The sequence below is a fragment of the Rhinopithecus roxellana genome, chromosome 18 (genome assembly GCF_007565055.1).
Source record: "Rhinopithecus roxellana isolate Shanxi Qingling chromosome 18, ASM756505v1, whole genome shotgun sequence".
NCBI lineage: Eukaryota > Metazoa > Chordata > Mammalia > Primates > Cercopithecidae > Rhinopithecus > Rhinopithecus roxellana.
This window is the reverse complement of record NC_044566.1, coordinates 59445788-59472314: the sequence shown is the minus strand read 5'-3', so window position 1 is coordinate 59472314 and position 26527 is coordinate 59445788. Positions and strand designations below refer to the sequence as shown.

The following is a 26527-nucleotide window of genomic DNA, read 5'->3' as shown; positions in this document are numbered from 1 at the left end:
TGGCTTGGGTCATTCAACTTGAAGTACAAGAAGAGAAAACAGTATTCTTTTATTTTTATAGATTTCATGTAAAATCAGTGGATAATGGTAAAAATTTCATGATAGCAGGTGTTTTACCTTATGTATGTTTAGTATCTCTAGAACCTAGTATGATAGTTCATAATAGATGCTTACTAAAACAATTATCAAATTGTACACTTAAAAATTAAAAGAGTGAAGTTAGGTTGTGTATGTTTTACCACAAACAAAATAAAATAAACCTATTATTGATCTTACTATTTCTCAAAAGTAGCATATGTCATAATTTCATGTGATTTCTAAAGGCGATCTAATCTCAAACTTAGTTCTTTAGGACAGAGTAATAAAAGGTTTAGCAATCATATACAGCAGGAGACTTTTTTACCTTGAAGATTTAACAAGGGTTTGAAAGCAAAATGCTATGATATTGAGTATACTAATGTTTAGGGGTTTGTGAAAAGGTCTTAATATAGGAATCATGTGTCTTCTTTTAGATTGTGTCTCGGGGAACATTGGGGGTCAGTTTTTCTATCAGTGTTAGTATGTAGTAAGTAATGGCATACATCTAAGCTTGAGATTTTGCTCATTTCTGTATTCTTAGCACGTATATATCCAACATATAGTAGGTGTTGGATAATATTTGTTGAATAAATGACTAAATAAATGTCTTGGCATGAGAACTATGCCATCTACCAAATTAGTCACCTTTCAAAAACCAACAAAGATTTTTGAATCTGTAGATCCAGCCAGAAAGCAACAAATATCTTCACCTTTCCAGACTGACTCATTTTTTGGTCTAGCTGTGTACTACACGTGAGCTGTCAACTTTAATACTTTATTTTTTAATGCCTAGGTCTAGTCAGTTACGTGATATAGACTGATTGAATTAAAGACCCCAATGTTGTCCTCTCTTCATTGTATCCATGCCCTTTGTCATGTAACTTTGCAGTGTCCTCTACTCTAGGTGTCCATTCAGCTTCTCCTTTGACTCTGGGCTTATCCATGTGACTTGCTTTAGCCAACGATCATAATGCTGGCAAACACAGAAAGTGCTTATTAGTTTCTGCTTAGCCTCTTGCTTCTCTGCAATTGCTATGAGAAAATGCCCAAGTTAGTCCACTGGAGGATGAGACATGTGGGGCAGAACCCACCTGTCCCATTTGTCCCAGCCAACACCATCCTAGATCAGCCAGATGAGACCAGAGTGGAAGAAATGTTTAGTGGTGCCCAACCCAGCTCACGAATAATATTTCTTCATGAGCATGTGAGCAATGTGTAACTAATGCACCATGCTGTTCTTATTCTGCACTTCCAAACATTTCTCAGATTGCCCTGTTGTTTTGCTTTTCAGTAGTCACCACCTTTGTCCAGAACCTTAATTGTATCTGCATTTTGGCAGTATCATGCCAGTTTTCCACATCCAGCTGTTCACATTTTAATGCATTCTGCAATGGATGATTTTGAGCATATGACTGATCATCACTCCATTGCCCTCCCTAAGCCCTGGCCAGATTCCACTATGGGGGATATTTTAAAGGCTCTTTTCCCCTAACCCATCTGCCCTGAGGTGGCACAGGCTAAAAAAGACAGTCCAATTGTTTGGCTTAATTATTTGGGTCTTACAGTTTTTTTGGGAGAGTTCCAGATGATTTGATGAAATGCAACATGGTCAAAAACATTTTGGTGGAGAATAATCAACTACACCATTTGGTGAAAAATAAATCCCAGTTACTAGACTTCCCAGTATTGATAATTTTGATATGCCAGGAATTTTTAAAACATTTCTAACAATTTTTTTCAGAAATTGGAATGACTGAAAGGTATAACAATAGGAGATTAGGAATTCAATAAATCATCACTGAGAAGTGAATGACTAAATTAGTTGCAGCAATCTATGCCATCCATCCTGTGGGGGAAAAAATGAAACCATAGCCAAACAAGCAGAGCAGACATCATCAACTTAGAAAAACAATATACTAAATAATTTGAACTAGAAAATTTTCCAAACTTGAAAATTCCAGTTTTTCAAACTGGAAAACATAAATATTTTCTTATTTAAAAAGCAATACATATTTTGTTACGTAAAAGTCAGAAAATCAGAGAAGCAGAAGAATAAATAATAATAATATATGCCCATAGTGCTACTCAATGGAGACTATAACTGCTCTCTCTGTACAAATGCTTTAAAATCCTGTCTGTTTGTTTGTTTATTTATTTATTTATTTATTTTGAGACGGAGTCTCGCTCTTACCCAGGCTGGAGTGCAGTGGCACAATCTCGGCTCACTGCAAGCTCCGCCTCCTGGGTTCACGCCATTCTCCTGCCTCAGCCTCCCAAGTAACTGGGACTACAGGCGCCCGCCACCTCGCCCAGCTAATTTTTTTGTATTTTTAGTAGAGATGGGGTTTCACCATGTTAGCCAGGATGGTCTCGATCTCCTGACCTCGTGATCTGCCTGCCTCAGCCTCCCAAAGTGCTGGGATTACAGGCGTGAGCCACCGCGCCCGGCATGTAAATTTATTTTACATCTGTACGTATTATTCCAAAATTAGGTAATACTGTACATGGTCTATAGGTAACTATAATCTATAATTTAATAAGCTATATTTGTCAATGGTGATCATTTATTGCTCATAAAATTAATAAACTATAATTTATTTATCAACACTGATCATTAGTTGCTAATAATTTATTTCATTTAATGTCTTATTCCTGAGTTATTTTAACTAATCTCTTTTGTTAACCCTTTAGGTTGTTTCAACTAATTTAAGAATTACAGCTGGCCCATAGTAGTTACTTAATAAATATTTGAGTGAAAGGATAAATGAATGAATAATGCCACATTATTGGATGTTCAAGTTGTTTCCATTCAACTTTATTGTCGTGGGAGAGTATAATACAACCTTGGTGAAGAACCACCAATTTAGGAAGAACTGTGAAGAAGCATGGTGTTTACTCCTGCTTGTGGGTGGGGCGCATTGGGAAAGGAATGCCTGATGCATCTGGGGAGCCAAACAAGACTTCACGGGGGAGATGGGAATTGAGCCACATTTGGAAGAAGTGAGAATTTTCAGTTAATAATTGGGGAAGATAGTACTAAGAGTAAGTGGCATTCATTAGGAACTACTTCTTAGAAGAGACAAGACCAAAACAGAAGGCAGAAAGGGATATGGATAATGAAGGAAAAGTAGAATGCAGCTTCAAGGTTAGTAGGTTGGCATCCAATGTAGGTACAGCCCTGGATGAGGAGTAATGAGAAACTGACCTGGCTGTAGCAAAACAACTGGGCTGGGAAGTGATGCTGTTTACATTTATATGAGATTCTATCGGTCTTCCTGTTACTTTGGAGAAGGCTGTAAGGCTTGGTACTCAGAGCTAGAAATGCAACTTATTTGATTTGCTGAGAAGTCCAAAGCAGGTAGGGGTGCCAAGCTGCTGCCTGTTCACATATATTTGTCTAAATGGGTGTCAAGGAAGGCAGATATGAGCCCCCTTGCATGGGTTAAATTCTGAGCAACTTTTAAGAAACTGCACAAAAGGAACTTTTAAGGCTTTTTTTGTGGATAAAGTTGTAGATAGTTATTTTTGGGAAATTATTTATGTGTTCCATTAGGTGGTTGTTTTGTGGGAGGCTGTTTGAAATTCTGTCTTAAGGAACTGCAGCTTATAAACCATAGTGCCGATAGAAATAAGAGGAATAATTTGGTCTATGAACACAAACATCAGGCTAGTTGGCATGCTTATGTAAACACCACACAGTAGCAGTGACTTTTAAGGAAGTCCTCAGACGTGTAATCCCGATACTCTTCTTGAAGTTGAGGTAATAGGGTGCCAGAAAGAAAAGGAAAATAAATATCTAGTGCATTCTAAAAGTTTTTCAATCCTTTGACCTGTTTGAAAGCGTGCACCTTTAATTCAGAACTAAAGTAACATCTGGAGGGCCCTTTTCTTGGGTAAGGAGAAGACATAAATGAGCTATTTGAATTATTTTTTGTTTATGGGCTGCACTTCATTTCTTCCACCATTGGTCTCAGTCCATTTAATTAAGATTATTTGTAGGATTGAATTAATCCTTTAAGAATTATTCCATTTCAATTTTTAAAAAATCTAAGGAATGATAGATAACAAAAAGCAGTCCGTTCAGTATTACTCCTGAAACATATTTGGGTGATTGGTGATACCATCCATGTCTTCTCCAACTTCAGCTTTATATACTCAGCTGTGTATCAGGCATCTTCATTGAAAGTCAGACCTGTGACCTAAACAGAACTGGATCCCTTCCCTTCCCCAACTCCTTATTTTTTGTTTTCTTTGAGTTCCTTGATTCCTTTTCCCCACCTCACATGCCACAAGTAACATCCAATTCATCAACAAGTTCTACAGATTCTGCCTTCAATGATAGCCTAAATCTAGCCACTTGTTACTATGTCTTTTGGTCCAAACCACCATGGATCTTTTGCCTGGACCATTGCAATAGCTGTCTACCTGGTCTCCTTTCTCCCCTTTTGTCCTCCTAGATCCTATTCTTTGTGTAGTAGCTACTGATTTTTGGAAACTTATCAATCATTAGCCAGACACAAAGAGTACATTTATTTACATAGTTGTTTGATTCCATTTTCATAAAGTCCCAAAATCAGTCTATGGTGATGGGAATCACAACAGTGATTCAGGGGCTTTGTCACCCAGGCTGGAGCGCAGTGGCATGATCACTGCAGCCTTGAACTCCTGGGCTCAAGGGATCCTCTCACCTCAGCCTCCCAAGTAGCTGGGACTATGTGCATGAGCCACTACTCCTGGCCAAATGCAGCTGATTTTTGTATTGACATTATATTCTGCCAATTTGCTAAATTCACTTATTCATTTTAATAGTTTTTCTGTTTTTTTTTTTTTAATCCCTTAGGATTTCTACATAGACAATCATGTTTTTAATGAACAACAAAGTTGTTTTTTTTCCCCTTTTCAATCAACATGCCTTTTATGTTTTTATTTGCCTTACTGCACTGGCTAGGACCTCCAGTACAATGTAAGTAGAAATGGTGAGAGTGTTTAAATGTACTCCTATGTATATTTTATTATTTTGGAATTTATTATAAATGAAATTGTTTTAATTTACTTTTGGGGCTGTTCATTGCTATTGTACAGAAATACAACTGACTTTTGTGTGTTGATCTTGTACCTTGTAGTTTTGCTGAAATCGTTTATTTTCTGCAATAGATTTTTGTGGATTCTTTAGGACTTTCCATATGTAGAATCATGTTATCTGTGAATAGGGATAGTTTTACTTCTTTTCTAACTTGGATAATTTTTTTCCTTCATTTTTTCTTTTTTCTTTTTTTTTTTTTTTTGAGATGCAGTATCGCTCTGTCGCCCAGGCTGGAGTGCAGTGGCACAATCTCGGCTCACTGCAAGCTCCGCCTCCCGGGTTCACGCCATTCTCCTGCCTCAGCCTCCCGAGTAGCTGGGACTGCAGGAGCCTGCCACCATGCCAGGCTACTTTTTTGTATGTTTTTTAGTGGATACGGGGTTTCACCATGTTAGCCAGGATGGTCTCGATCTCCTGACCTCGTGATCTGCCCGCCTCAGCCTCCCAAAGTGCTGGGATTACAGGCGTGAGCCACCGCGCCCGGCCCATAAATGTTTTTCTTCATCATGTTAGGGAAGTTCCTTTCTAGTCTTAGTTCTCTGAGTGTTTTTATTATGAAAGACTTTCAGATTTTTGTGAAATGCTTTTCCTGCATTAATTCAGATGATCATATGGGTTTTCTCCCCCTTTACTCTATTGATGTGATACATTACAATGATTGTTTTTTTATGTTTACCTATCTTTGCATTCCTGGAATAAATACTAGTTGATTGTGCTATATAATTCTTAAAATATGCTGCTTGATTTGTTTTGTTAGTATTTGGCTGCATTCTTTTGCATCTGTATTCATAAGGGATATTGAGCTATGACTATTATTTTCTTGTGATGGCTTTATCTGGCTTTGGTATCAAAATAATGCTGGCCACATAGGCTAAGTTAGAAAGTGTTTTTTCTTCTTCTGTTGTTTGAAGAGCTTGAAAAGAGTCGTGTTAATTCTTTAAATATTTGGTACAATTCACTATTAAAGCCACTAGTCCTGAGCTTTTCTTAGTTTGAAAGTTTTGGATTACTGATTTAATCTCTTTTACACCTAGATTAGATCTTATATTTTTTCCTTAGCCGCTTTTGGTAATATGTGTGCTTCCGGAAATTTGTCCAGGTCATCTTTTTTATCTAATTTGTTGGTGTCTGAATGTTTATGAATTTTCTAGTTTTCCTTTTGTTATTGATTTCCAGTTTCATTTCATTGTGGTAAGAAGCAACACTTTTTATGATCTCAATAGTTTAAAATTTATTAAGACTTATTTTCTGGCCTAACATATGATCTATCCTGGAAAATGTATCATGTGCACTTGAGAAAAAATGTATATTCTGCTTTTTTTTAGGTGGATGGCATGTTCTATTAATATATATGTCTGTTAGTTCTAGTTGAATTATAGTGATGTTTATAGCCTCTATTTTGTTATTTATAAAGCCATGTCAGCTTTTTAATGCTGTCCATTTGCATAATATGTCTCTTTCCATTCTTTTTCTTTTACACGATCACTTTATATTTATAGTATATTTCTTGCACACAGAATGTAATTGAAGCTTACTTTTCTAAAATCTACTTTCTTTCTTTCTTTTTTTTTTTTTTTGAGATGGAGTCTCACTCTGTCACCCAGGCTGGAGTGCAGTGGCGTGATCTTGGTTTACTGCAACCTCCACCTCCCGGGTTCAAGCAATTCTTCTGTCCTAGCCTCCCAAGTAGCTGGGATTAGACGTGCCTGCGATTAGACGTGCCTGCCACCATACCTGGCTAATTTTTGTATTTTTAGTAGAGACGGGTTTCACCATATTGATCAGGCTGGTTTTGAACTCCTGACCTCGTGATCCACCTGCCTCGGCCTCCGAAAGTGCTGGGATTACAGGCGTGAGCCACCTCGCCCGGCCCCTAAAATCTACTTTCATAGCATCTGTCTTGTACTCGGAACATTTAGTCCATGTGTATTTGAATATTTATTGAGATGATTGGGTTTGTGTTTACAATCCTGCTGTTTGTTTTCTTTTTGTTCCATTTGTTTTTCATTCTTTATTTCTGCATCTTTTGGAAAAATCAGATTTTTTGGTAATTCATTTTTCTTATTTTATTGGCTTTTTAGAGAAACCTTTTAATATTTTTGTGAGTTTTAGGGATTACATTATTTATTCTTATTATATGGTCCATTTAGAATTAATACTGTTAATCCCATTCAAAAATTTGTTTATTTGTTTTGCTTTTCAGTTCTAGAATTTTCATGTTTTCTTTGGTTGTTGTTCTCTGTTGTTATTCTCCATTTGTTCATTATATCTATCTTTTCTTTGAAATCCTTGAAAATATTTATAGTAACTATTTTAAAGTCCTCTGCTAATCCCAATATCTGGGACATCTTGGCTTCTGTTGATTTTGAATACTTCTTTATTTTCCCCTTTAGGGTTTCATTTTTCTGCTTTTTCACATATCTGGTAGATTTTTATTATGCTCTGTATACTATGAATGAGACATTATAGGGAGCCTGGTCAATACTGTCCCTTTTTTAAAGGGTGTTGTGTTTAGTTCTGCCAAGAAGTTAAATTACTAGATTTACTTGATGTGGATTTAGTCTTTGTTAGAGCTGGTCTATTCCAGCTTTGTTCTTACTTTTCAGGTAATGACCTTCCTGAGTTTCAGCTGGATGCCTGAAGTGCTCAGCTGCATTTTTCTACCCTGGCTATTCTGAAATGCAGTATTTTCCAGCCCTACCCAACCTTTGGTATTCATCTCCCAGACCTGTGGCTACTTTTCTTTACTGAGCCTCACAAAATCTTGTCCGTGCATGGACAGCCAAGGATCCTTGGGAAATCTCATGTAGACTTCTGGGCCCTTCCTGTATGTAGATTTCTTCTCTCTAGGATGTTGACCTGCTTCAGGGTCCTCATCATTGCTTTCTGCCTTTTGAGCTCAGCGATACTGCTGTGTATTGCATGGGTTTCATTTTCCTCAACCATACCTAGAACACGACCCAAGGCAGAAAGCTGGAGTGGACCTGAGGTTCGTCGCCTGTTTCCTTCCACCCACCATTTAAAAGCAGCTTATTTGTGTGAAACTTTGTGTTGAGTTCTGTGAGGGATAGTAATAGGCAAATAACAGGGAGCTTATAATTTAACCAAAGAGAAAATGTCTATATGTTCTGTGGAATTCAGAGTATTTTCCTTGACTTCCAAAATTATTTTCCTCAACTTCTAAAATTTAGGGCTACTAGCTAGTTGGTAAGAAGGAATTTCAGATCCATTTTTCTTCTAGATTTTTTTCAGACTCCATGTTTCAAAATCTAAATGGAAGGTAAGAAGGAAGCAAGGAGGGCATCACACACCAGAGGGATTTATACCCCAAAGTGGATCATGAGTACATTATGAGATAATACAATATTATTCTCAGCAGCCTGCCATATAAAATTCCTTCTAATTTATTTTTTTTAATGGTATGTGCCTGAAAGTTCTCTTTTATGGTTTTGGAAGCAAAATAAGAACCAGAGTAGCTTATGAGAGAGTTTTCCGGGTTCAGCCTAGAAAAATGTTGCTTCTGTCCTAGACCCTTTGATCTGGTTCTTAATGCCAGCCTTCATTCCTCTAGATCTGTTTATTGAATACTGGCTGTGTTGCAGAGACTTTGCTAGAATCTGAGGACAGAGAGATAAAAGACTCAATGCCTTCAAAACACCTACAATATAGACACTTAAATAAATGCAATAAAATATGGTTAAGGTCTTGGCTAGAGGACTGTCATGGAAACACATAGAACAGACATTTAATCAGTGCTAGGGAGAGGGAAGATATCAAGGAACGCTTCCTGGAGGTGGCGACGTCTAAGCTGAGTTTTAAAGTGGGGATGAGGGTGAAGGAACTGGGAATAGGTAAAACATACCTTAGAGAGCAGCACCTACAAAAACATGGAAGCCTAGAGAATCTTAGAACTTCAAGTGGGGTTCAGTGTACCTGGGAGTTGCATTTCAGGCAGAGATCGTAGGGTAAGTTAGAGAACAGGTAGGCAGGGTTAGACGAAGCAGAGACTTTTAATAACCATCAAGCAGGCCTGCCATCCAACTGCTATGAGCCATTTTCCCTTTTTGAATTTTATTTTTTTAATCTCTAGAGCAATACACATTTATGTTAAGAAATGAAAAAAATACATAGATAGGTAAAATGAAGCAAAGTATACCACCCACAATCCTGCCACAAAACAGGTTTTAACAAGTTATAAATCCCTCCAGATCAAAATGCTACTGAACTCTACTTGCTGTTTTATAACCTTTTTTTTGTTCAGTTAGTATTTTAGAAACGTTTTTACATGTTAATAGATATTCTTTTGCGTTATCCTGAATACTGGTATTTCTTTAGTCATACTGTCATGTATTAAAACACTCATACATTGTAAATACATTTGAATATTAGACATTTCAATTGTTTTCAATGTTTGGCTATTAAAAATAGTATTTAGATGAATGTTCTTGGCCATACAGTTAATAACTTCACTGAGTCCTTGTCAATAACTTTATTAAATCTCAATCTTAAGACAACAAACCTGTAAGATTAACATACCAGGAATAATTAGAAAGCATTGCAAGACCATATGTAACCATCTCCCTATTAATCATCCTTAGTTGTTGCAACATCCTCAATAGTGACCTTCCCACATTCTGCCTCATAATATTTAGTCTGTCAAATCTACCATCTGCAAAGGGAGTGAACTGGCTCGTGAAGAGGTGGTGAAGCTGGTTCAATTCAGTTTAACAGACAATGGGGGCCTCCGTGTGCCAGGGAGGGAGTGAGGGAACTCCACAGGGAGCTCAGTCTGGGGAGGGATGCGCCTCATTATCGGCAGTAAATGATGTGAGAGAAGTATGTGTGAGACTCTCGGTGCCCAGAAGAGGGGCATGCAGCACAGTGGGGGGGGGGGGGGGGGGGGGCGGTCCATGGGGTTGCAGCGATTTCTTAGAGACAGTGCCATGCCTGGGCTGACTACCAAGTCAGAGTCCCTGACCACCTGGGACTCTGTAAAGAGGAATCAAATACGATTCAACAGGGTTTTGGCATGAGGTGAGCAGTTAATCCAAATGATATCTAAAATGCTTTCTAATGTTGCAAATTTATTCCTCTGTAAAATAATCAACTACTTAAAACTACAGACACTCTCACTTGCATTATGTCATTTAATCCTCACAATGTCCCTATAGGACAATAGATGTCATTCCTACTTGTACAGAGCAGTAAGTGAGGCCCACAGTAGTCGTAGTTAGAGGAGTAGGGAATCTAAACCTAAGTCTCTTCTACTGCAAACCCCAAGTTTTATCAGTATGTCACATCACTTCTATGGGCTGAATTCCTTAGCAGGGATTGTTTCCTCCACCTGTAATGTTCTTCCTTTTGGTTTGTTCACCCTCTAGAGAGAGAAGGGATGGAGATCCTTCTGTTGCAAACTCTGCATTAGGAGTTTTACATAAGTTGTCTCATTCAATCCTCACAGCAGTCCTGTGAGGCACAGGAAAGTTATGTTTACCTGCCCAGATTAAGGAATGTGGCCAACTCAAGAATGAAGAAGGCCAGGTGCAGTGGCTCATGCCTGTAATCTCAGCACTTTGGGAGGCTGAGGTGGGAGGCTGAGGATCGCTTGAGCCCAGGAGTTCAAGACCAGCCAAGGCAACACAGCAAGATTTCGTCTCTACCAAAAATAAAAAAATTAGCCAGGTGCCTGTAGTCCCGGTTACTTGGGAGGTTGAAGTGGGAGGATTGCTTGACCCTGGGAGGTAGAGGCTGCAGTGAGCCATGATCACACCACTTCACTCCAGCTGGGGTGATAGAGTGAGACCCAGTCTTAAAACAAAACAAAAAAGAAGAGGGATTGAGCAGGAACTTTATCTGCCATCAGAGACCATATGTGTCTTTCCCGATGGCCCAGGTCATTGATCATGTCCTTGCTAAATGTCCTCCTCTGAGCCTTGTTGAAGTCCTCAAGGTTAGAAGAGTGGTCTATAGTTATAAAAATTCCATTGTATGACTTCAGCTCCTGCAAAACTGACCGAGATTAATACATTCTTTGTTTGCTTTCACTCTTGCACTCCCTGTTCAGCACTTATTCTACAGAAAGGTGCCTGGTAGATTTAGGACATGACTGTTCATAGGCCTCAAATGGGGTCAAATTAGGAAAGTCTCCTGGTTTTCGGTCTCAAGAGGTTAATTGCTGATTACTAGCCTGGACTGCTTGATGGATTTTATGTTTAACTGTTGTGTTTATTTGTTTGTTTGTTTCTGTTTTATGAGACAGTATCTTTCTCTGTCACCTGGGCTGGAGTCCAGTGGTGTGAACACAACTCACTGCAGCCTCAATATCCTGGGCTCAAGTGATCTTCCTGCCTCTGCCTCCCTAGTAGCTGGGACTACAGGCACACGCCACCATGCCTGGTTAAATTTTTGATTTTTTGGTAGAAATGGGGTCTCACTATTTGCACAGTTTAGTTGTGAACTCCTGGTATCAAGGGATTCTCCCAATGTGCTGGAATTTCGGCCTCCCAAAGTGCTGGGATTACAGGCATGAGCCATCATGCCCAGCCTCTGTTTAACTGTTAACATCATGGGGTTTCCTTTCAATGAGGAAGGGAGGCCTGGGGAGGTGTGATGGGGAAGATGGAGAAGCATAGGAGACATCACAAAACTAGCAGAAGTGTGGCACGATTAAGACCCTGGTTTCTTAGATCACATAAGCAAGTGCCAGTACTCTTTTCATCAACATTTGATTCTCCATTTCCTTCTTAGCATATAGATAGCTGCTTCAGGTTGTGAAAAAATACATTTAGTGAAATGAAACATAGCAGATATGTTCACTACGAAACTAAAAAGTTAGCCATAAACTATCTTATTCCATTGAAATGTTAGGCTGAACCCATAAGAATGTTGATGAGGCCATTCTTGGATGCCTGTACTGAAATGAACCAAGAGAGGAATATTTAGGATATGTTGAAGAGGCTATTTGGCTCAATGAACAAAGGAGTTTCTGCAGGTCCAGGGAGTGGAATGAAAATTGGCATGATCATTCTGGAGAATATATGGAGTCAAACAGAGAATTAGAATGGAGTTTTCAAAGAGGATATGTTAGGGGAATAAAGGCTGATAAACAACACTTGTATTTGTAGGAAAATAGGGAGAGTAAATCAAGGAATTCAAAGGGAAAGAGAAACTCACTTCAAGTAGGGGAGAAAAAACCCCTACAATTTGCACTCTTCTTTGTAGATAAAAAGGAAACAAATGAAAATAATATATTAGAAGTCAGTAAGAATTTATGGGAGTATAAAGTTGGTTTTATGGATGCAAAGCCCTTTTCATTGCTGTACGAAACTCCTGCTGCATGCTAACAATGGACATCTGATCTCCTTGCAGCTGTATTTTGCTGTTTTTTGCTCTTGGCTTGTACCTTGCACCCCGGGTCTGTGGGAAACCAGAACTGTCCCAGAGTTCTGGAGGGTAGGCCAAGGTTAGATACTGGAGTGGGTTCTCTAATTTATTGTACTGATTCTTCTTAGGGAAGAATGAAGATTGCTTGTTAGAATTTTAGCTATGAGAGATGACTCTGAAACAGTAAATTAACTCCAATGACCTGAGTCATTTTGAAAACTCCCAGTTTCAGGATAAAAAATATAATCCTATTTAGAAATTCCTGGTGTGATCACAGATGTAGCATTGGTTCTTTTCACAAAACCCGTAAATTAAAAAGTACATAATCCAAAGTCAATTAAATAGTAAGATATTATAACAAATTCTTTTATTTCATTAGCTTTTCAAAATGCGGATAACACACACTCAACCCAAGGAATTTACATTTTTCCACTGACTGCTAAAAATCAATGGAAATAACTCTAGTCCTGGTAGCACCTCACTGTGGGGTGACCTACCTTTGAATTAATTTATTGGTTCCAGCTGATTTTTACATTATTAGTCATTAAGTTAGGCTTGATGAGAAACCTATAATTTGAGTTGGGGATTCAAGTGTTATATTGCATTTCTCCTCACAACTAGAGATAAATTCACCATGGCTTTTCTTTTCATAGGCTCATGCCAAAGTCTGGCATCTCTACAATACTTCTTTCCGTCCCACTCAGGGAGGCCAGGTGTCCATCGCCCTAAGCTCTCACTGGATCAATCCTCGAAGAATGACCGACCATAGCATCAAAGAATGTCAAAAATCTCTGGACTTTGTACTAGGCTGGTTTGCCAAACCCGTATTTATCGATGGTGACTATCCCGAGAGCATGAAGAATAACCTTTCGTCTCTTCTGCCTGATTTTACTGAATCTGAGAAAAAGTTCATCAAAGGAACTGCTGACTTTTTTGCTCTTTCCTTTGGCCCAACCTTGAGTTTTCAACTTTTGGACCCTCACATGAAATTCCGCCAATTAGAATCTCCCAGCCTGAGACAACTGCTTTCCTGGATTGACCTTGAATATAACCATCCTCAAATATTTATTGTGGAAAATGGCTGGTTTGTCTCAGGGACCACTAAGAGAGATGATGCCAAATATATGTATTACCTCAAAAAGTTCATCATGGAAACCTTAAAAGGTATGATTTTGGGTAAAGTTCTCATTTCCTGCCAAAGTCTTCTGGAAAAATCTCTAACATGAACTATGTGAATTTATATTTTTAAATCCTAATGGAGACATTCAATTTGGCAATAGTAGGAATGCATTCATGTAACACCTTTCTCATTTGGGGTCTTGAGGAACTTGAATTAATTTTTAAAAACCCATTTGTAAATGAGAAACTGGGTTATAATATTTGTAATTACTTGCAGAGTTACTCATCTAGATTTTTAGATTAAATTGAACATAAATCCCAGGATATCTAGCTCTCTGCACATGTTTTTCAGTTCTTGTTATTTTGGTTGAATAAAACACTTTAAAGGAAAAGGAATGTCCATGTTTCCTAGAGAAAACAGTTTAAATAGATCATGCTTTTAAAGCCTTCATTTATTTATTTATTGCATCAGACACAATGCTGGGTGTCTAGGATGGAAAGTGGTACAAGACATCTTTCCAGCCCTATAGAACATGTATTATAAATAAGGAACTATTCTGTTGAGGTGCTCAGAAATCCAAAAAAAAATATTGATAGGCCTAATTTGAGGGCATTTATTTGTAGAGTTATATAGGTTTGATAGAGTCTTTTGTCAAGAAGAGAAATCATTGGCTTACCAAACAAGAAACATTACACTTTGTTTAAGTAGGAGAACGCTCAGGTGCTCTTGAATCATAATGCAAGTGCCCAGTGAAGGGTCGTGTTGCTCTTGTCCCCTCTTCCCTTTGCAGCCATCAAGCTAGATGGGGTGGATGTCATCGGGTACACCGCGTGGTCCCTCATGGACGGTTTCGAGTGGCACAGAGGTTACAGCATCAGGCGTGGACTCTTCTATGTCGACTTTCTAAGCCAAGAAAAGACGTTGTTGCCAAAGTCTTCAGCCTTGTTCTACCAAAAGCTGATAGAGAAAAATGGCTTCCCTCCTTTACCTGAAAATCAGCCCCTAGAAGGGACATTTCCCTGTGACTTTGCTTGGGGAATTGTTGACAACTACATTCAAGTAAGTCAGCTGGCAAAACCTATCAGCAGTCTCACCAAGCCCTATCACTAGTAAGTAGTGCTTCCTTCTTAGGCTGGTTGTCATGGCACATTGTCCGTTCTTTGAGCCAAAAACAATTCCTTATGAGCACACTAAGGATACAATTTGGAGTGTTGCACCCTGCTCTCCAGAAATCTTCCCATCTTCATCTTGTTTATGTTAGATGCAAAGAGAAATAAACTTAAAACATATCAATATTTCAGATCAGATTAAGACAGTGAAAAGATAAAACACTCTCTTTTCACCCTGTGGTTTTTGATCCTTTTTAAGGCAGTTGAGTTTTTTCATGAACAGGATCTAACATAGAACTCCAGAGCCTCTGAGTTTCAGTGGTGCTGCTGAGACTGAGGCAGGAACATTAGGCAGACTCCTCCAGAGGCACAACTGTGGGCTCCACAAATGTGCAGAGATACCCTAAGAAAGTAAACCCTAGATCCAGTGATTCACTAGTCAGAATGTCTTTTTTAGCAATAGTCATTGAAATGATATGAAATTTCTTCAAAATGATCAACCAATATTTATTGAGCATCTTCTCAGCAGTAAGCCCTTAACATTCTTTTAAATTTCTCAAATTTTGAAGGGATTTGTTTTCCAGCATTTGATTGGATACTCTAGTAAGCACTTATTGGATGTCTAGTGTCTCCAAAGCCTTGTGTTAGTTGCTTGGGTCGCTTGGTTAAGGGGAGTGCAGGTAGAGGGTACACTGAGACGAGTAAGGGCAACCTTTGCATTCAAAGGAGCAAAGGAATCTACTGAGAGAAAACAATGTATGCACAAATGATGCAATGGAGTGAAGCGGGTATGGTGGTAAGTAACAAGGGTGGGGCTGGGGGATTGCTGCTGATAGAGTCCTAAGTGTGAAAATAGCCCTCAACACAGGGACAGAGTTCAGTGTCCATAGACAAGCAGTTGGCTTTGACATGTTTGGGTTATGGTAGCCAATTCATTGGTTCTGCAAATCACAGCTTGAAAGGAAACGCTTGGAAGAATGTGAAATGGTTTGCTGTTTTCTTGTAAATATCAAATTGAAATCTTTTATTTATAAGGAAATAAATTAACACTATCCTTAATACATTTTTTGCTGGTTGGGATTATTCTTCTTTTTCAGAGCATCCAGTTCATTTTACAGGCAGTCTCAGACTTAAACCCTCACCTTCCATTTAAAAGATGACTGGCTCACACCTGTAATCCCAGCACTTTGGGAGGCCGAGGCGGGTAGATCACATCAGGAGATCGAGACCATCCTTGCTAATATGGTGAAACTCTGTCTCTACTAAAAATACAAAAAATTAGCCAGGTGCGGTGGCGGGCGCCTGTAGTCTCAGCTACTCGGGAGGCTGAGGCAGGAGAATGGTGTGAACCCGGGAGGCGGAGCTTTCAGTGAGCGGAGATCGCACCACTGCACTCCAGCCTGGGTCACAGAGCCAGACTTCGTGGCTGAAAAAAAAAAAAAGACTGGATGTATCATCTTTTATGCCAGGATATGTGAGCCCAGGAGAAAGGCTTCTGAGCTCCCTCCTGTATAGTGTGTAATTTTCTGCCCTGCTCCGACTCTCTCCTTCTCTCCAAGCGCCCTGCTATTTGAAATCTCCTTATCCTAATTTCCCTCCTCAGAGTAGATTCCACTGTGGGATTCAGAGAGGATCTGAGGTGGGAGAAGTGAGGCTGTTGAGGAAGAAGGGGAGAAGGAGAAAGGAAAGAAGACCTCCGCAGTCCTCCTTCCTCCTCCTCTTTACTGGGACTGGGGATAGATCGGATGGTCCCTGGTCCTTGTGCTATCTCTTGCCTGCTCCCTGCTGAGCACGGATCTCTGATAGCAGCCTGCGTCTGGCAGATTCAGTCCTTTGTATGCGGCACAATCTCCCAGCCAGCATTGCTGTGCAGATTGTGGGAACGAATGCAGAACAAGAGTGGGGGTGTCGGAGGGAGCCCTACTTCTCCTGCTTGTTTCCTCATCCGGGGGCTGTGTGCTGGCTTTGGGAATTGTTAAGTAGTGAGAAAGTCTTAAGGGTACATCCTATTTCCTTGAGGGATAAGAGAAACGCTGGTCAGAAGCAGTAAGTATAGCAGTGAATAGCAAGGGAGATGGGAGATAATTCCTTTTCCTACTACACTCTAGAAGCTATTGTTTTAGAATCTGACCTAAGGTCAGCCACTAATTGGCCCCAGTGGTCTCGCTCTCAGATCACACTGTCCTTTTTTCCTCATCAACTTGGGGACCGCACCCCTGCTCCTGGCAGAGTCTCCTCCTGTGCAGAACTCAACAAACACAAAATTAAGTCACTGTCAAATCCACAGCAGATGGAGGCTTCTCTGGAAGCTCTCTGGTGGGGAAAGGCTGCAACTGCTATTTTCTTCTTCTGGTTTTCATCTCAGGCTTTGTGTTATATTGACAGTACCCTTCTCAAGCTAACTGGACACAGGTTGAGTATGTCAACCTAACTGACATAGTCAAAATAAGTTCTTTGTATGTCAGTTCTGAGGTGTGTGTGTTTTCACTTACAAACAGTACTCTGCAGCTTTAAGACATTATATTAAAATCCTGAGAAGTGATTTTTAAACCACTGAACTTCATCTTTTCCCTCCTGGCTAGTATTTGAAACTTGCAGTGTTTGAGGCATACATTTCACCTGAACAACTTGAAAAATAATGTCCTAAGAAGCACACAACCCTGACCTTAGGCTCATTCACGTGGATTGTCACTTTACTTGGACCTCCTTTCTCGGCTGAGAGGTTTGTTTTCCCATAACCACGGATGCTCATAGTTAATATAAATATCGAACTCACTATGTACTGAGGACATAGAGCCTCTTTAACATTGGTCCCTGTGAGGAGAAACTTTCTCCCATAACATACTAAATACATGTTTTATAGCCATTCCTTCTGAAAGGTCCAACTTCACTATTTTATTTTTTAGTAAAACCTAAGTTAACAAATTAATGGAGATTAGGTGGAATTTTGCCTCAAATGTCCTGTATTTTCTTTTTCTTTCTTTCTTTCTTTTTTTTTTTTTTTGAGACAGACTCTGTCGCCCAGGCTGGAGGGCAGTGACGCGATCTCAGCTCACTGCAAGCTCCGCCGCCTGAGGTCACGCCATTCTCCTGCCTCAGCCTCCTGAGTAGCTGGGACTATAGGCGATCGCCACCACGCCCGGCTAATTTTTTGTATTTTTGGTAGAAACAGGGTTTCACCGTGTTAGCCAGGATGGTCTTGATCTTCTGATCGCGTGATCCACCCGCCTCGGCCTCCCAAAGTGTTGGGATTACAGGCGTGAGCCACCGCGCCTGGCCTGTCCTGTATTTTCAAGAAACATTTTTTTTTCCTCCAGAAATGCTATCGTAGTCTTTCATATTTGTTTTCAGATGGACTGAATAAATCTGTTGTTTTGGAACAATCACCATAAAAAAAAGTTATGAGTTTAGTCAACTCAGAGCTCTATAAAAATAATCCGAAAAATTCCTTCAAACTCTGAACACTTCAAAAGAGCGTGCAAATATTCTCTCCTTCAAAGCTGAGGAAACATGATTTGTGGGGTGCATCACAGTGGAAAAATACTTCTGACAGTATTCCCACAGCATTAGGGGAAGTTCATGCGTGAGTGTTCTGCAAGGGACGGTTCTCCAGAAAAGGCAATTTCCCTTTGACATGCTGTTTTTAATGACTTTTCTTTATAAACACACTTACCTCTCCAGAGAAATAGCAGTGCATTTGCAACAGGCCCGTAAAATGCAACAAAAACTCTGCTACGGTTTGTGACCCTTGCTTTTATACAGGGCATCAGACCAAGGAACCTGTTCTAACAGGATTATTTCAGAGGGGAACACGGGCTTAGGGTGCAGTTCTTCCAGATGGATTTTTCAGTTTGCGTTCCCTCCACAAAAAGGAATGATTTTGTGATTTTGATTTTATAATTTGCTAACTCTTCCTAAATGCGTATTTTTATTTGGGAGGATTTTATAATATATGATTGAGAACTATAATTGTCATCATTGTTACAGAAGAAGAATTTAGAAAAATTTTTTAACCATGTTAAAAATTCCCCTATGGGTGGATGACAATATTGTTCTTTCCTTCCACGTTCTCCCTTGGACTTTCTGTTCTTTTTCTTTTTTTTCTCTCTCTCTCTTTCTTTCTTTCTTTCTTTTTTTTCTGAGATGGAGTCTCATTCTGTCACCCAGGCTGGAATGCAGTGGCATGATACCAGCTCACTGCAACCTCTGCCTCCTGGGTTCAAGTGATTCTCCTGCCTCAACCTCCTGAGTAGCTGGGATTACAGGTGTGCACCACCATGCCCAGCTACTTTTTGTATTTTTGGTACAGATGGGGTTTCACTATATTGGTCAGGCTGGTCTCAAACTCCTGACCTCGTGATCTGCCCGCCTCAGCCCTGCAAAGTGCTGGGATTACAGGCATGAGCCACCGCACCTGGCCTTTCTCTTGGACTTTCTACCATCAGTCAGATTGAATTTATTAGATTCTGTCACTGACCCTAAACCCAACAAAAGGTAAGAGTTATGTTTATTCAGCACTCCCTCTCCCTATAGCAAACCTCAATTTAGAGCGTAATTTTAAGCACAATTTAATTATAAATATCTTTTCATTTTCTTACTTAACTTACTCAGTTTTTTAAATTTGATTTTGCTTTTTTTTTTTTTTTTTTTTTTTTTTGAGAGAAGGTCTTGCTCCGTCACTGAGGCTGATATAGAGTGATGTGATCATGAGTTACTGCAGTCCTGACCTCCCAGGCTTAGGTTATCCTCCCACCTCAACCTCCTGAGTAACTAGGACTGCAGGCCCGTGCCACCATGCCAGGCTAAGACGGGATTTTGACATGTTGCCCCAGCTGGTCTCCAACTCCTGGCCTCAAGTGATTCTCCCACCTTGGCTTCCCAAAGTGCTGGGATTATAGGCATGAGCCACCGCACCTGGCTAACTCACTCACATTTTAAACTTTTTCTTTTTTTCAACTAGTTTTTTTTTTTATTTGAAAGTCTCATGCCATTAGTGATTTCTTATATTAAAAGAAAAACACCCAAAAATACTCTGCTTACATAACACTGACCAGCAGTGTGCAAGACTCATTAGCGTTTGTCATCTGAAGTGACCAAATCCAGACTTTTGGGGGTAACATTAAAGAAACAGTTTAAGAGTTAGAACTACGGGTAAAGTGAGTGTGCATATGAGAAAGTGGAATATTGTCTTCCTCAGGAGCTGACAACTGATGAAAAACAGGTCACATTCTCAGCTAGAAAGGCTTCTATTTTTGCTGATATTCCTGGCTAGTTTTGCCAAAATAATTGCATTGAGTTACTTCCTCAGGACTGTCCAGGTGACGCTCATGTTTACTCTGCCCTTTGCAGGTAGACACCACTCTGTCTCAGTTTACCGACCTGAATGTTTACCTGTGGGATGTCCACCACAGTAAAAGGCTTATTAAAGTGGATGGGGTTGTGACCAAGAAGAGGAAATCCTATTGTGTTGACTTTGCCGCCATCCAGCCCCAGATCACTTTACTCCAGGAAATGCACGTTACGCATTTCCGCTTCTCCCTGGACTGGGCCCTGATTCTCCCTCTGGGTAACCAGTCCCAGGTAAACCACACCATCCTACAGTACTATCGCTGCATGGTCAGCGAGCTTGTCCGTGTCAACATCACCCCGGTGGTGGCCCTGTGGCAGCCTGTGGCCCCGAACCAAGGACTGCCGCGCCTCCTGGCCAGGCAGGGTGCCTGGGAGAACCCCTACACTGCCCTGGCCTTTGCGGAGTATGCCCGACTGTGCTTTCAAGAGCTCGGCGGTCACGTCAAGCTTTGGATAACGATGAATGAGCCGTATACAAGGAACATGACATACAGTGCCGGCCACAACCTCCTGAAGGCCCATGCCCTGGCTTGGCATGTGTATAATGAAAAGTTTAGGCATGCTCAGAATGGGAAAATATCCATAGCCTTGCAGGCTGATTGGATAGAACCTGCCTGCCCTTTCTCCCAAAAGGACAAAGAAGTGGCCGAGAGAGTTTTGGAATTTGACATTGGCTGGCTGGCTGAGCCGATTTTCGGCTCTGGAGATTATCCATGGGTGATGAGGGACTGGCTGAACCAAAGAAACAATTTTCTTCTTCCTTATTTCACTGAAGATGAAAAAAAGCTAATCCAGGGTACCTTTGACTTTTTGGCTTTAAGCCATTATACCACCATCCTTGTAGACTCAGAAAAAGAAGATCCAATAAAATACAATGATTACCTAGAAGTGCAAGAAATGACTGACATCACGTGGCTCAACTCCCCCAGTCAGGTGGCAGTGGTGCCCTGGGGGTTGCGCAAAGTACTGAACTGGCTGAAGTTCAAGTACGGAGACCTCCCCATGTACATAATATCCAACGGAATCGACGATGGGCTGCATGCTGAGGACGACCAGCTGAGGGTGTATTATATGCAGAATTACATAAACGAAGCTCTCAAAGGTAAGGAGTCCCAGCTGTGGCAATCTCCTGAAGGTTATGTCACCAGAGGGCGTGACACTTGATTAAATCTCCAACATCAACACACACTGTTACCCTTGGAATGGAGGGCTATCCATTTTGTGCCTCACTGAAACAGTCCAAGAGATATCTAGCATTTTCCCAAGGATAAAGGAGTATAGCTAAAAGTGGAAGACCAGAAATCCCTAGCCCCTACTCTGGATCTATGCAAGCATAGATTCTTGTCTTCCATCTTGGATGGCTCCACGGCAGTCTTAACTGTTTCATGTACATGAAGGAGTACATAAAGATTTAACCTTACTGGGCATGGTGGCTCACACCTGTAATCCCAGCATTTTGGGAGGCTAAGGTGGGAGGATTGCTTGAGCCTAGAAGTTTGAGACCAACCTGGGCAACATAGTGAGACCTTGTCTCTACTAAAAATCACAAAAATTAGCTGGGTATGGTGGCATACGCCTGTAGTTCCAGCTACTCGAGACACTGAGGCAGGAGGATTGCTTGAGCTTGGAGGTCCAGCTGCAGTGAGTCATGATCACACCACTGCACTTCAGCCTGGGAGACAGAGCAAGACACTATTTCCAAAAAAAAAAAAGGCCGGACATGGTGGCTCACGCCTGTAATCCCAGCACTTTGGGAAGATGAGGCAGGCAGACACTTCATCTCAAAAAAAAAAAAAGTGATGTGTTGTGTGCAACGTATGTAATAACTACTCTTCTGTCTTTTTGTTTTTCCAGCCCACATACTGGATGGTATCAATCTTTGCGGATACTTTGCTTATTCGTTTAACGATCGCACAGCCCCGAGGTTTGGCCTCTATCGCTTTGCTGCAGATCAGTTTGAGCCCAAGCCATCCATGAAACATTACAGGAAAATTATTGACAGCAATGGTTTCCCGGGCCCAGAAACTCTGGAAAAATTTTGTCCAGAAGAATTCACCATGTGTACTGAGTGCAGTTTTTTCCACACCCGAAAGCCTTTAGTGGCTTTCATAGCTTTTCTATTTTTGGCTTTTATTGTTTCTCTCTCCCTTATATTTTACTACTCGAAGAAAGGCAGAAGACGTTACAAATAGTTCTGAACATTTTCCTATTCATTCGTTTTGAAATAATTATGCAGACACATCAGCTGTTAATCATTTGCACCTCTAAGTGTTGTGAAACTGTACATTTCATACATCTGACTTCCAGAAAACGTTTTTGTGGCTTATGACAGAGGTTTTGAAATGGGCATAGGTGATCGTAAAATATTGAATAATGTGAATACTGCCTGAATTTGTTCTCCTTTTTAGGTGATTAAAAACTGACAGGCACTATAATTTCTGTAACACACTAGCAAAAGCATGAAAAACAGTAACCACACCAATGCTACGTTTGTGCAGAAATTTGAATGACAAGATTAGGAATATTTTCATCTGCACCCACTTCTAAATTTAATGTTTTTCTGGAAGTAATAATTGCAAGAGTTCGACTAGAAAGTTACATACCAAGTAACCATTTCTCAACTGCCATAGTAATGCCTAGTGGCTCCCCCTCTGTCAAATCTAGTTTCCTGTGAAAAAGAAGATGGCAGATACAGGAGAGATGACAGAGGGCCCTAGGCTGGAATGTTCCTTTCGAAAGCAATGCTTCTATCAAATACTAGTATTAATTTATGTATCTGGTTAATGACAAACTTAGCAAATTATGGAAATGTATATTTTATATGATTTTTGAGGCCCTCTCTTAACCCTGGGTACCTGAGGGATTTGTCTCACTGGTACCTTGTTGGGGGCCTTGCACATAGGAAACTTTTGATAAATATCTGCAGAAAAATAAACATGCATTCTGTGATATTGGGCTCTTCAGGAAGCATAAAGCACTTGTGAAATACAGTATACCGCAGTGACTCTAGGTGGAGGAAAGGAGGAAAAAGTGCTTATTATGTGCAACGTTATGATTAATTTGATTATACACCATTTTTGAGTAGACCTTGGGATGAATGACATGACCTTTCCCTAGAGAACAAGGATGAAATAATCACTCATTCTATGAAGAGTGATACTACTTTCTATTCTTTAGCTGTACTGTAATTCATTGAATTGATAGTTTTACAAATGCTTAATAGGTTCAAAAGCAATCCGGTCTGAATAACACCGGATTTGTTTTTGTGATCTCTGAGGTCTATTTTATGTTTTTGCTGTTACTTCTGTGGAAGTAGCTTTGAACTAGTTTTACTTTGAACTTTTACACTGAAACATGCTAGTGATATCTAGAAAGGGCTAATTAGGTTTCATCCTTTAATGCCCCTTAAATAAGTCTTGCTGATTTTCAGACAGGGAAGTCTCTGTATCACACTGGAGTTCTTTTATAGATAAGTCAATATTGTATCAGGCAAGATAAACCAATGTCATAACAGGCATCACTAACCTCACTGACACAGGGTCCTAGTGTATAATAATATACCGTACTGTATAATATATCATCTTTAGAGGTGGTATGATTTTTTCATGAATGATAAGCTTTTGGTGATATTCATTTTAAACTGGACTTATTAAAATTGGATGCTAGAGAATCAAGTTTATTTTATGTATATATTTTTCTGATTATAAGAGTAATATATGTTCATTGTAAAAACTTTTAAAACACAGAAACTATATGCAAAGAAAAACTAAAATTATCTATAATCTCAGAAGCCAGAAATAGCCACTATTAACATTTCCTATGTATTTTATTTTACATAGATCATATTGTATATAGTTAGTATCTTTATTAATTTTTATTATGAAACTTTCCTTTGTCATTATTAGTCTTCAAAAGCATGATTTTTAATAGTTGTTGAGTATCCCACCAGAGGAATGTATCACAACTTATTTAACCATTCCTGTTTGTTAGTTTCTTATTAATGTTGATGAATATTGTTTAAAAATAATTGTGTTGCACATTTACTTTAATTTCCTTGACTGCAAAGAGAAGTAATTCTGCTGTTTGATAAAGTATTATATTAATAATAAATCTGCCTGCAACTTTTTCCCTTCTTTCATAATCATATGAGTGGTTGCTAGCTAATTATTTTTTTAATTAAAAAAACTTGAGTTGACTAAGCCACATAAGATGTGATGCGAGCAGTGGAGAAATGGGTGTGACTGCAAGGGGCCTGACCCAGGCGGCTGGAAGATGGTAGCGGGAGGTTGACCTAGGCTAGGCCACGTGTGGAGCAGAGAGAATTTCAGAGATGAGACAGCGAAATACACAAGAGCTGAAAAGGACAAAACAGAAGCCAAAGCAGCGAAGAGAAGCGACCTCTGAGAACCATCCAGCTACCTTCTAATACCCGTCTCATGCTGACTCTGAGTCGGGTACAACTTCGCAGGTGGCTCGGGGTGAACGAAAGGAGGGAGGGCACCTCTAGGGTCAGCCCCGGGACCGCTAGGCGGCGGCGCTGGAGGCGGGGACTTCCTGGCCCCGTGGGGCGAAGTGCACTCCTTCCTCCACCGCGTCTCAGGGCGCCGCGTTCTTTCCACTCGAGTCTTCTTATCTGATGCTTTCCTCTCATGAATTCTGGTGTACATATAATACAGAAACCATTCTCCAGACTGCCTACACCTCTTCTTCCATTGTGGGCCAATTCTACAGGGGCGCTAAGTGGCCAACTTGTGGTTCCCCGAGGTGTCTGGGCTGTTTCCTACACACTTGTATTCGCCCTGCATTTGCAGCATTCCTTTGATTCCAGGTGGGCCTTTATCCCCCATTCATTTTGCCCTGGTTTGGAAGGACGGTTTTCCAGTTTCATTAGGGACACATCATTTTATCTTTGACTTCCACAGTCAGCAATTAGAATCTAGCTGGGTCCTGTTGGCTCATGCCTGTAATCCCCACACTTTAGGAGGCCAAGGCAGGAGGATCACTTGAGGCTAGAAATTTGAGACCAGCCTAGGCAACATACTGAGACCTGTCCCTACAAAAACTTCTAGAAATTAGCCAGGCGTGGCGGTGTGCACCTGTAGTCCCAGCTACTCGGGAGGTTGAGGTGGGAGGATCGCTTGAACCCAGGAGGTCGAGGCTGCAGTGAACTATGTTCATGCCATTGCACTCCAACTTGGGCAACAGAATGAGACCTGTCTCTGAAATAATAACAAGGAGAATCTATTAGAGCCTTGGAAGTTTTCCTTTAAATTATTTATAACAGTGCTGTTCAACAGATACAATACAAGCAAACCATGTATTTCATTTTAAATTTTCTAGTAGTCATATTAAAAAATAAAAAGGCATAGAAGAGATAAATTTTAATAATATATTTTATTTCCATTGTACCCAAAATATTATATTTTCAACATGTAATCGATATAAACATTATTGAGATATTTTACAGTTTTTTTGTACTAAGTAATTTTGGTACTAAGTAACTAGATTGTTCTATAACATCTCCATTTAATATTTGATATTGAGCAATGCTGCTGGAAATTTGCACTTGGAAAGGAACATGTTAATTTGGAGGATGTTAGCCATCCTGGACAGGAGGACCTCGGTTCTAGAGGGGAAGGCAGAGACCACGTCTTGTCTGGTATATATATATATATTTTACAGTATCTCTTACATAATATTGTTCAACAAATGTTGATTAATTGAATACATGTAGGAATGAATGACGGAATAAATGATAAGCAGAATTAGCTCACTGCCATCGCCTGTGCCCAGAGACTGGTTTAATAGAGATCAACTTTCAGCCAGCAATGGCGATGTGTTAGATGACACAGCTCCATCCTATATATTCAGAGGAAGGAATGATTATAACCTGTCTTACTAGGTAGAGAGGCAGTCAAACTTACTGCTGTCCTAAGTTATCGCCTCCAGACAAATCACTAAGTGAAAGGTTGTAACTTTTTGTCTTCCTTATCCACATGTCTTTCAACTAGTCAGTAATCTTTCTGTCTCAGGCTGAGTTCTTTATCTGTAAACAGAAACAGTATTTTAGAGGAACCCTTTATGTCATCTCCAAACACTTAGTTTCCTAGAATGTGTAGCTTTTCCCCTCAGACCCATTGCTTTTTTCCATTTTTATCACCACTAAATACTGTTGGAGTTTTGTTGGTTGCAGGACATTTCCTGGAACGTCTTTGTTTCATATCTTTGTGGTTAAACACCCATTATCTGATATCAAGGAGAAAGAGGTCAAGAAAACCCACAGGGAACCTTGAGCGAAGGGTGGAAATGCCACTCATAATGGCAACAGGACACCTACAATATGGTGAAATCTTGTTTTACATGATTTCTGCACACCAGAAAAGACTTGGTGACTACTGCTTAAGT

General features: G+C 40.0%; 1 protein-coding gene across 1 annotated transcript in view; it reads left to right on the top strand.

Moving 5' to 3' along the window:
* The window catches only part of KL (klotho), a 44725-nt gene extending 20477 nt beyond the window's left edge, over window positions 1-24248 (top strand). Inside the window, exons 2-5 of the mRNA XM_030922389.1 lie at window positions 13198-13708; window positions 14455-14723; window positions 20123-21224; window positions 21977-24248. Of these exons, the coding sequence (XP_030778249.1) occupies window positions 13198-13708; window positions 14455-14723; window positions 20123-21224; window positions 21977-22314 (2220 nt within the window). The 3' untranslated portion in view covers window positions 22315-24248. The remainder of the gene's footprint in view (window positions 1-13197; window positions 13709-14454; window positions 14724-20122; window positions 21225-21976) is intronic.
* Window positions 24249-26527: the final 2279 nt, after the last annotated feature.